The sequence below is a fragment of the Populus trichocarpa genome, chromosome 1 (assembly GCF_000002775.5).
Source record: "Populus trichocarpa isolate Nisqually-1 chromosome 1, P.trichocarpa_v4.1, whole genome shotgun sequence".
Lineage (NCBI taxonomy): Eukaryota > Viridiplantae > Streptophyta > Magnoliopsida > Malpighiales > Salicaceae > Populus > Populus trichocarpa.
In genome coordinates this window covers 30,886,184-30,897,950 of record NC_037285.2, presented here as the reverse complement: position 1 = coordinate 30,897,950, position 11,767 = coordinate 30,886,184, and the positions used below count along the sequence as shown (strand labels likewise).

General features: G+C 31.6%; 1 protein-coding gene across 1 annotated transcript; it reads left to right on the top strand.

The window, feature by feature from the left end:
* Positions 1 to 1,694: 1,694 nt before the first annotated feature.
* Positions 1,695 to 6,244, top strand: LOC7465053 (uncharacterized). Its single transcript, XM_002298722.4, has 6 exons — positions 1,695 to 2,019; positions 2,772 to 2,977; positions 3,238 to 3,520; positions 4,351 to 4,458; positions 5,439 to 5,680; positions 5,774 to 6,244. The coding sequence occupies exons 1-6, from the start codon at positions 1,786 to 1,788 to the stop codon at positions 5,889 to 5,891; spliced, it is 1,191 nt and encodes a 396-aa protein (XP_002298758.2). The 5' UTR covers positions 1,695 to 1,785; the 3' UTR covers positions 5,892 to 6,244.
* Positions 6,245 to 11,767: the final 5,523 nt, after the last annotated feature.

Sequence of the window (11,767 nt, the reverse complement as noted above, 5' to 3'; positions counted from 1 at the left end):
TAAAGTGTTTTTCATGTTGAAAAGTATTAAAATAATATATTTTTTTATTTTTAAAAATTATTTTGAGATCAGCGCATCAAAACGATTCAAAATATAAAAAATAATAATTAATTTTTAACAAAAATAATTTTAATTTTTTAAAAATACGAGTACAATTACGTTTCCAAACGATCCCTAATTCATTTAGAAATGGAATTCAATAAAAAAAAAAAAATCCGCACGTTAATAAGATTTTTCCTTAAAACAACCGTTCCTGTCCCATCTGATGTGGATGAGGAACAGTCAAGAAAATGTTTGATTAATGCCACAATTTGATGAAACCATGTTGCATGCTTGCATCTTTTGATTCTTTTCAATCCTTTTTTTTTCCACAGAGGCCGAAATGTTTGAATTCAATGTGGAGATGGATTAATTAGCAAGGTAATAAAGTGCTAGCATCGAACCTCTTTGAGACTATGATCATGGTAAAATTACCAGCAGATTAACGTCTCCAACTGGTTAGAACTTGGAAATAAGATCGGACCCAAAAAAGAATGGCTAGTCCCAGTACTCGACGACTATTTTTTTCTTTTTCCTTTTCATATTTCATGGTTATTTCCATAATCATAGCATCCTCACTTTAGTTTGGTTTGCTATCCCATACCTAAATTGTTTTTTTAATTAAATGTGTGTTTAATATATATTAGATGTAAGGTATTTTTTAAAAGTATTTTTATTTAAAAATATATTAAAGTGGTTTCTTTAATGTTGTCATATCACATCCATTAAAAAATACTAAAAATATTAATACAATATTTTTTTTTAAATCAAATATATTTTTAAAATATATCCAAAATAAACGGCTTAAATGTTAGATAAATATGAATCACTTGATTCAAACTTCCCAAGAATGATTATTTATTTTCAAATCTTAAGTAAGATTAATTCTAGTGGTGTTTGATATTACAATTCAATCACACTTTTTAAAAGATTTGAATTTTTTTAGTTTCAAATTAATTATTTTATGTATTTGAGATAATTTTGATATGTTGATATCAAAAATAAATTTTTTAAAAATTATTTTTATACATTTCTAAATAAAAAATATTTTAAAAAACAATTTCTAATACAGTAAGTTTAATTCTCTTACTTGGAAAAATATTATGTTTCAATTGAATTATATATTTTTTTATTAGTAAGAACCAGTTTGTTTTTGCATTTAAAACATATTTTTTTAAAAATTAAAATATTTTTATTTTTTCCTTACTTCAAATTAATTTTTTGATATTTCCGGTTTATTTTGACTTTTTAATATTAAAATTAATTTTTAAAAAATAAATAAATATTATTTTAAATAAAAAATATTTTAAAAAATATCCCTATTTCATGTAAAACACAGCTACGTAGAGCCAAGAGGGCATTATGTAAAGCGAAAGTATCAATCCATTTATTTGTGTAGATAAATTCCAGAATACTTTTAATTACCAATAATTAATCTGCGGATCGACTCTAAGTATCAATCACTTCGATAGTATCGACTTTGAGTGGAGAGAGTTTTATAAAATAAAAAATAAAAAGATTGAGTGTTTATCGTTGTGAATTAAGCAAAAAAACAAGAACAGTCCTGATTGGATTTACGAGTTGACCTTTCTGACGCATTTGCTGACGTGTAACGTCACCAACCATTTCTCTAGCTCTAATACTTTTCGTCAGAGTATCTTGTGGCTCCAGATTTTCACAGCTTAGAGAGAGAGAGGAGAGAAAAGAAGAAAGAAGACACAGAAATCTAAAAAGGTTGCGTTTTTAATGGCAACCTTTCTCTCCTCATCTTCTCTTCCTCTCCCTCTGCTCCTCTCCTCTAATCACTGTCTCCTTCAAACGCCGCCGTCTCTTTCTCTCTCATTCCCATTTTCTTATCCTCTTCGCGCCACTATTACCGCAAATTCTAGACAAATCAAAACCCTAATTCTTGCTTCGTCGAATTCAGATTCTTCCTTCGACGGATTCGGTTTTAATCGAGAGCCTTGTTCTACCGATAAGGTTAGTTCACATCTCTAATCCTCAGTCTTCTGTTTTTCTCCCTCTCTCTTAACTGAACTGAATTGGTTTGGATTGGATTTTGTTTTATCTTATTGGGTGTAAAATTTATGGAATTAGAATTTTACGGACTTAATGATTGTTGATGGGATATTTGGAGTTTAGGCTTACCCGAACCTCTTGAATTAGTTGAATTGCTGGTGAGCAGAGAAAAATAGGTTCAAGACTCTACTGAATTTGATACCACTGGCTTTGTTGATGATGAATGAAATTATGAAACAAAAGGATCGTGGTATGATTCGGGAGGTAAATTTGGCGTATGCTTGAATTTAGATAGTATGTTAGGTATCAAATTTTGGCAAAATGTGTAATTTGAAGTGAACTGAATTTTGTAATATTTACTGTTTTTATATTTTTACAGGGAAAGGAGAGCAAATAAGAACCACTATAGATAATTCATTAGATGGAACTGTTTTTTGTAGAATGAGATTGTACATCGTGAATTTTCAATGATAAACTCCTTGCGTCTCATTTTGCAATGTAAAATGGTTCTTTAAGTTATTTGGTTTGTGATTTCGTTTTCGTTTTACTAGTAAGTCATGGTAGTTTTGTAGCTAGACGATAACCAGCAGGCAGGAAAACCAATTGGCATGTTGTATTCAAGATTATTTGCAGTTGGTCTTTGATTAATTTCTATCTTTTTCTTGAAGAATTCATATGATATTCGTAATGATTGAGAGCGTATGTTCTTTCAGAAATCACTTCTTTCAGAATTGATACAAGAGATAGAGCCATTAGATGTGAGCCTTATCCAAAAAGATGTTCCACCTGCTACTTTGGATGCTATGAAGAGGACCATCTCGGGCATGTTGGGCTTACTTCCATCAGACCGATTTCAAGTTTTTATTGAGGCTTGGTGGGAATCTCTCTCAAAGTTATTGGTCTCTTCAATGATGACAGGGTACAATAATTCATTGCTTTTGTCATCTAGCTTATATGGAACATGATGTGATCTGTCTAGGCCCATTTAGATATCTGATGATCAAAAGACAAAGGAAATTATTAATTTTTATTGTGGTCGATTCTTGCATGGATTGTAGTAGTTTTTGAACACTTGATGCATCACATGACAATTTGTTCAGCTGCCTTTTGGTTGTTGTTATTATTATTATTATTATTATTATTAGATATCCATGAATTATATTTCTCCTTGAATTGCAGGTATACACTACGAAATGCTGAGTATAGGCTTTGCCTTGAAAGAAACCTTGATATACACGAAGAAGATTCTGAAAAGCAAGCGCAGGGAAATTCAAAAAACAATCTTCAAGGGTTAGTGCTAGAGAGTGAAGAAACAAATCAAAGTCTTGGAAAAGATACTGAATTTGAAAAAATTGCAGAAGACCTATCTGATGACATCAATATCCAAGGCCTTGGTGAAATATCCCTTGAAGCTCAGCAATATATTCTTCATTTACAATCTCATTTATCTTCTGTGAAAAAGGTATGCAGTAGCAATTTAGAAACTCCCTTGGAATACAGACAATATATTCTTATATTCTTCATTTACAATCTCATTTTGTTAACTTTTTGACTGTGTGCTTGCCTTTTTAATTCTTATGAGGCTGTATGTAATCTATCTAGTTGATTATGTACATATCACACATGTTTGAAGCTTTACATTTCCCTTTTCTCTGAAGGCCTATGTGTCTCTCCTGGTATCATATCCTTCTCAAGAAAGAAGAGATGTGCTGTTATTTAGGAGAGGAGAAGTTCCATTTCTAATGATATTAATTTGCTTTAGTCTTGTCATTCTTTGATAATGATATAACCTATCATTTTTGCCACCATGCCCACATAGGTGTGAGTGTGTGTGTGAGAGAGAGAGAGAGAGTTATTTTCTGACTCTGAAGTTAATTTTCTTTGGTGGCAAGACTCCATGATTATTTTGAGAGTGATCAATGTGACTGAATGCTGTTAGAAACAATTGGTTGTTGCATCTAGGACTTTTATTTTTTCCCCATTTAAGTACTTATTTTTCTCTTCTCAACCTCCTGTTGGAAGTTCTCCCTTTAAATTTTCAATTTTTAGAGACATGCACAGTGTGTTTAAATTATTTTCATGTCTTTTACTTGGAATTAGAATATCCATTCCAGAGAGGTGGAGGTCTTGGTGTAGGAAAACTGGTGTGTAAGGATATCACCTGGCTGTAGAACCAAAAAAAAAAAAAAAATGTCTCTTTGCTGTTCAATTCATATGGTGTCAACAGACACATTTATTCTGTTCAGGACGTGTTCTTATATGTCTTTTATTTTCCTTTTATTTCTGTTAAAGGAACTACATGAAGTTAGGATGAAAAGTGCTGCTCTTCAAATGCATCAATTTGTCGGCGAAGAAAAGAATGATTTACTGGACTACTTAAGGTCACTACAACCAGAGAAGGTGATTATTATTCCCAAGCTCGTTTTCCTACAGAATCTCTTCTTTTGAAATTTGACTGATGTTTTCAAATCGCTGAATGCTTTGCATAATATGATAAGCCACTATCAGATGTGGTTGTTGCATGCTTCATATCAAACTGGTTGATTACAGGGTGTGTAATGCCTGTAGTAGTCTAGTACTAGTATGATCTTGCTTTTGTTTATTACGTTTGCAAAAGCTTGTTATTGGCTCAACACATGAGAGTGGTGATTTTGTGTGATAATACTTTCTGATCTGCAAAATTTCTTGATGTTCCTGTTTCTTCATCAGAATAAGCTTAAGAAAGGATTCTTTGATTACAATTCCAATAGTTTGAAGTTTTAACATTCAAAGTCATTTTTTTCTCGTGTTCTTTTGCAGTAGTACTGAGTGAAAAGCTATTTTGTTTTTCAAGTATTCGGTTTTAGTTTCTTAATTGGATGCTGTTTCCAGAGCTTTTGATGTGCAATGATTTTTTTATTTTCCTTTTCTTTTTCCCAGCATTTGGTAAGGCATGCCAACTGTGTTTTCTCAATACACGGGAAGTTGCCTGTAAATTCTAAAGTCATGAATATCCATCTGATCCTGAGTTCCTCCCAATAATTTCAATGTTTATATGATCTCCTTTTCTAATTATGTTGATAGCAGTGATGGTTTTTGGCTTTTGGTTTAACTGTTGGCCCTGCTTAGTGCAATCTTAAATGTAGCTACATGTTCCTACACAAGTATTAATGTTTTTTAAGTGTTTAATTATGAATCCGCTACAAGCCCAATAGTACTATGATTTATTTTTGTTCTTGCATAAAGCCTGGAGGCAAGGTGTTCTGTCAGTGATTTGTAGATCCTATTCCTACTTGCGTTTGGCCAAGTTCTTTATTTCTATGCACAACAAAACCTCAAGCAATGAATTGCTTGGTTTATTTTAGATATGCTGGTAATATATATGGTTGTGACATGAACAGGTTGCCGAGTTATCCGAACCAACATTCCCTGAATTAAAAGAAACGATCCATTCTGTAGTCCACGGTCTCCTTGCAACCCTTTCTCCTAAGATGCATTCTAAGACTCCTCCACAATCAGAGAACACATCACCTGGATCGCTAAATATTGGAGTTGATTGTGCTGAACTTGTTGAGAACACTTCACTTCATTTCCAGCCCCTCATTTCATTGACAAGGGACTATCTGGCACGACTACTTTTCTGGTTAGGCCTTTTCATTTAACTCTTTTCTCACGATGTTCTTCCCTCTGGCAACAGATTTTAATACTATTACATCCGTTTTTTTTTCCCTTCAAGGTGTATGCTTTTGGGGCACTACCTGCGAGGCCTTGAGTACCGAATGGAGCTGATGGAACTTCTATCCTTGACAAGCCATGAAGAAAATGATTCCTGTGAAGACAGGCAAGTTGCTTGAAGGCGTTTCTTTCAGATGCTTCGGATTGTAAATATTCAAGGTTTGTTTTTCAAGATTCAAGATGAAGAGGCTGGAAGTGAGATATAAGCATGGGCCAATTGAGCTCTTCCGGATAGATAGTTTCCTTAGTGTAATAGAATTCCTTCATATTTTTCACAAGTATATTATCATCTCTTTCTTTGACCGTTAGATTATCACCACACCCACACGCACATGTACAAAGTAGAGAAACTTCTGCGTTCTTGCTTTCTCTTACGTTTCTAGCAAGTTTTTAGTTTTTTGTTCCAAATGTTTGTAGCAGGTGGAGAATATATATCCGTGGAATGAGCATAAGTAGATCATTTACCAGTAAATGTGAAGGGGAGAAATCAAAACCTCTCTCACCTGTCATCACAAGTTGTGTGACCAAAAGGTAGATCATAAGTAGATCACGGAATGCGTTTCTTATTTGTTTCCATTGGTTGACATCAATGACATGCCTGAGTTAAATCATGTTTCAACTTGTGGTATATCCATTGCTTGACACGTGACGTTCTCAAAGAAATCTACAAGTGGTATTATATCAAAGAGTCTAATAATTGATTTAAAAAATTAAGCTGATACACACGCGCACTTAAACGGATAGCTATTGCGTCCCATCCATAAATTAAGAACTCTACACTGATAAATAGATAATATTTAAATAAGTTGATAGACATGTTTTTAAAAAAATCTAAGTGATCGATATCAATTTAAATTGATATTGATTTTTTATATATATCCATTATAAAACCTTATATATGAACAGAAAGCTTTTAATCCAGTGTAAATATGTTTTCGGGCGAATGATTTTTTTTTTTGTCAATTAAAAATTGCTCGGGATTCAATTAATACTGCTCTTGTCTATTTGTACGGGAAATTGGGAAATGTTGAACAGATCAGGCGAGTGCTTGGTATTCTCATGTAGCCGTGTTTATATATATATAATTAATTTTTCTTATATTTTTAAATTATTTTGATGTGTTGATGTTGAAAATAAATTTTTAAAAAAACAATTTTAAAAAGAATTACTATTATATTACCTGGAAAAATAATATATGTCCTTTCTTGGAATTGTATGACAAATGCGTGTCCAAAATGGTTTCCCTTCGGAGGCTCTGACCCTTTTTCGCTTGATGGTGGAGGATACTAGTTGTAGAAGACCAAATCACGTTACAATGGGTAGTGTGCTTTCAGCTTGTGCTTAGAATGGTGATCTTGAGCTTGAGATGTGGGTTCATGAACACATGAATGATGAAATGTAATGGACGAAAAGGTGTTAGAATCCAACACATTTTTAGCCACTCGTGTACATAAACAAAAACTAAAGTATCTATGAAAAATACTTTAATATTTTTATTGTTCATCATCTCACAATTCTTTAATAATTGTAATAATATATAATTGAATTACATGATGATAAGTGTTAGGATTAAGTGTTTTTTTTTTTTTACTTTGAAAACAATTAAAAAAATAAATTTGAGTTTGAAAAGATTTTTTATTTCAATTTAATTTCAGGTTTTAAGTTTTTTTTTTTTACACTTTTGAAGCCCATGAATTGTTTAACAAGGCTCCTGGGATGTCTCTTATGTGTTTTGGGTAAAACATCGATTCAAGATGGGGTTTTGAGTGAAAAAAAAATAAACCTTGGTTTTTCGGCCACATCAGTAGCTAGATTTTAGGAGTTTCAAATGACGTGCCATCTATTTTTTTTTTTTACATATGGGGTGGACAACATGTTTACTAGGCCTGATACCGTCTGACCTTATTTTTTTAAAAAAACTTTGATTTTTTTAATTAATACCTTTTTATATTTTTAAAAATTATTTTTTTTTTACTTACGTTTTAGTTAATACCTCTCTTCTGTGATTTGTTTTGGATTTTTTTTTTATATAAAGATTATTATTTTTTTAATTATATAGGGTATGTTTAATTTTTTATAACGTTAGTGTGATTCATTTGTGTGTGTATATATATATATATATATATATATATTTTATATAGATTAAATATTTATTTTTTAAAATCTTTTTCATATGCAACCTTGAGTAATATTTTTTCCTTTTCTTTTCTTTTATTAAATAAGTTTTACTTGTGTGTCGACTTCTATTATAAATTGATTTTAATAAATAAATTCATTGAACACAACTAAGTAAATGACTCATGTTGTGATATTAAATATTTTGATCTATATTTGTTTCTTAATTTTTTCAATATGTTTTTATTTATCGTTAATGACTTTTTTTTCATTCACTTACACAATGGTTTGTAATTAATTTAATTAGTTTGTGATTTTTATGTGAAAAAACATGTTGAAAAATTTTACATGTTCAATTTTTTTTTCATGTGTTGGTGTTTTCAATTTGATCCTTATTCTTATACTTTTTTTATTTTTAATTTCATCATTCAATCCAAGTTGATGGTGTATTGTTTGTTTTTTTCTTTTTTTCCTTTTTAATTTCCTTTTTTTATTAATGTCTTTTTTATGTCTTTTTTAAAATAATTTTAAATTTTATACTTTAATTAATATCTCTTCTCTATTATTTTTTCTTTTTTAGCCTTTTCTAAACAGTAATGATTTTTTAATTATACTAGGCGTGTTTAATTTTTTAAGAGGTCAGTATGATTTATCTATAAATTTCTTTTATATATATATATATATTAAATATTTATTTTTTATAATATTTTAAATATATATAACCTTGCATAATATTTTTTTTTCTTTTCTTTTATTCAATAAATTTTATGTGTGTCGATTTCTTTTACAAATTGATTTTAATAAAAAAAATTATTTAACACAATCAGATAAATTAATAACATATTGTTTTTGCTTTTGAATAAAAATGTTTTTATATATATATTTTCATATTTGCTATAGTTGTCTGTTTTTTTTTTAATATGAATGAAATAAAACCAATTTATTATTTAGTTGATTAAAATATATCTCAAATTATTAAATTTTTTTTTATCAAAATATATTCATGACACCTAAATATTTTACTGAAAAATAATGCATAATTACAGCGGACACCAGTCTAATATATGCTAAATTTAGGAGTTTTAGCAAAGCGAAAGACCTTTTTTGACCGGATGGTTTATGCTAAATGTGGGAATTTTGGCAAAGCGAAAGACGTTTTTTGACCAGATGGTTTCCAAAGATGTCATCTCATTCAGAGTGCAAGGGTTTGGTTAATTTACATCCCAATGCTTGAACGTTCCTTGGTCTTCTATATATGGGCCTGCAGCCACTCGCGGTTATCGGATAAAGGACGTCAGACATTCCTAGAAATGAGCTCACGGTTCTTAATTTGTCCTTCCTAAATTGGAACGTTATGCTGGCTATATCAATAGCTTCTTGCGAGAGAGAGAGGGCCATGTGGAAGAAGCTATCAATGTTGCTGCCTCCATGCCTTGTCAACCTAGTAATTTTGTTTGGGGGCATTGCTTGGTGGTTGCCTGCTCCATTATGGAGTAGATTTGGCTCGATATTTATAAGATTCTTGTTGAGGTGGACCCAGGTAATTCTGCAGGACATGTAATGCTAGATAATGTCTTTGCAGTTGATCATCGATGGGACACTGTCTTAGCACTTAGGTGGTTTATGAGGGAGAATGGAGTCAAGAATCAGCCCAGATGCAGTTGGATCAGCATTGATGGGATTGTACATCAATTTCATGTGGGCTCTCATACTCAAATTGAGAGGATATATTAAACATTACTTGGATCGATGAAGGAAATGAAGCTAGCTAGCAACTTCTTTGCAAATATGGAAGTCGTGTATCAGTTGGAAGCCGGGGTTGCTTAAGCATTACATTGGAGCTACTTTAGATAGTAGCTCTTCCTCCGCTTCAACCAGATGATTTCTGTCAGAAACTTTGGGTCCATTAGCACCACAGGCAGAGAATTACTGTGGCGCCTTGTGCTGGACTGGATTGAGAGACCTAAAGCCTTTAATCATTAACTGGAATAGACAAAAACTGTCTTGGTCTTGGTTATCTTTCCAATTTTAAAAGCTTTGGTGTACAGGCATTGCGGATAGAATCGAAATCTTACTAAAATGGGGAAACAGCAACGTGCAAAGAAGACCAGTTTTCAGTCTTGAATACGCGAAGCCTCGTATTTATATATATAAATGATCCATTTCACTATAAAGTTAAACCGGATTCGGAAGCACAAGATATGTTTTCTACATGGATCTTAAGAAGGCCACGTAGAAGCAGCTATCAATTTAGCTGTCTCCATGCCTTGCAACACAACAACTTAATGAGGACATTGCTTAGGGGTTGCCTTCTCTGCTCGAGATATTTAAGAGTTAGATTGAAGTGGATCGTGGAATCTGCAGTCCATATGGAGGTAGCCAATGTGAGGGCTTGCAGGAAGCAGAAGGACTTCAATGTGTAGACTTAGAAGACAGCAAGGGTACGTAGCATCCCAGCAAGGACGACTGGTATTTCAGAGTCTTTTCACTTCTTCTAATGGGCAATAATACATTGTAAATGTGTTGCACTGCATGTGCTTCCTTTTGCTAGTTGAACATGAGCTTCCTTTGAACATCTCGGCTAGGCTTGAATGTTAATTTAAGCCAGACAGCGGGTTTATTTGTGAAGATTGAATTAGCCTAGACTTCTTCAGCAATGTAACTTTAGCTGACTCCATCGATCTTGGTGTCGCTTTAACGGCGAAAGCCTCCATGCAAAAGCTTGAAGATGATTTCTACGAAAAACTAAGGCTACTTTTCCACCATCTTCAAAGACAGCTCAAGGTCCTGGCAAGACAAAGAATGAAGTGTTTTTTCTTCTTTTTTTCCCTAGTAATTTTCAGTAATTGTTCTTATCTTAATTTAAGCGAGTTACAAAATCTTCTGCTTGTTATTCTCCGTAATTGAGATTTCATTCCATCTCTTGTTTCAGCGTTTGATCATCAAGCTGTCATGAAATTATCGCTGTCGTGTTTTAACTTAATAATCGACCTTAAAGATTGCTGCGAAATTAAGTCTATGGTAACCTTGATGTAATACAATTAGATAAGCATAAAGATTCCACATTTTACGTCTTTATTTATCTTTCGCTTTGCCAGTACGTGTATTTGTTTCTACTACGTACTCCACACAAATAGTTTTTATTTTGGATTCTAATATATAAGCCTTTTCCTTTCGGCTTTGGTTTAGAAAAAAGAAAGTTAATTATGCTTTATGAAATAAAAATTATTCTTATTTAATAAAAAAAACTACAAGTATAAAATAAAATTATTTAATATCCTATTTATCAAACATATATATATATATATATAAGAATTAAAAATAAATATTTCTTAAATATTTTTAAATACTTTATTTTACTCAAAGATGGATTCACCTTAAGCCGGCTCGCTATAATTAATTGCATTTGTTTTTTAAAAAATTACTATAATAATTAATTAGCATTCTTAGTGTAAATCCAAACCCACAAACTCGTCCGATCGATAACATGTTTCATAGGATACCTTGTACTATTGAATATTATTATTGCAAGGAAAAAAAAGTATAATTAGTTTTTTTTTCTTAATTTTTAAAGAGTTTATTGTAGTTTTTCTTTATTCTTTGTCTTTCTTCTTCTTTTATTATTTTTATTTTTGAAGAATTTAGTTTTTCCTTTTCAATAGAATACGAATTGCAGTACTCTAGAAGGAGAAACAAACGTTTCCATATGACGTACGTATTTTTATTTGATTACAGTTCTACCTCCATATAATATCTTATCCTCCAAAGACTCTACCTTTTCTCCTCAGCCAGAATTTTTCTTTTAATCGAAATCCAATACAAGGAGCCCGTATAAATATTAGGTGGTTTTCAAAACCATCAAACCCTAAACTGAATTTAG

Coding starts and splice junctions, on each gene's coding strand:
- LOC7465053 (XM_002298722.4), top strand. CDS start 1,786: ATGGCAACCTTTCTCTCCTCATCTTCTCTTCCTCTCCCTCTGCTCCTC. Junction 2,978..3,237: donor GTCTCTTCAATGATGACAGG/GTACAATAATTC, acceptor CTTGAATTGCAG/GTATACACTACGAAATGCTG. Junction 3,521..4,350: donor ATTTATCTTCTGTGAAAAAG/GTATGCAGTAGC, acceptor TTTCTGTTAAAG/GAACTACATGAAGTTAGGAT.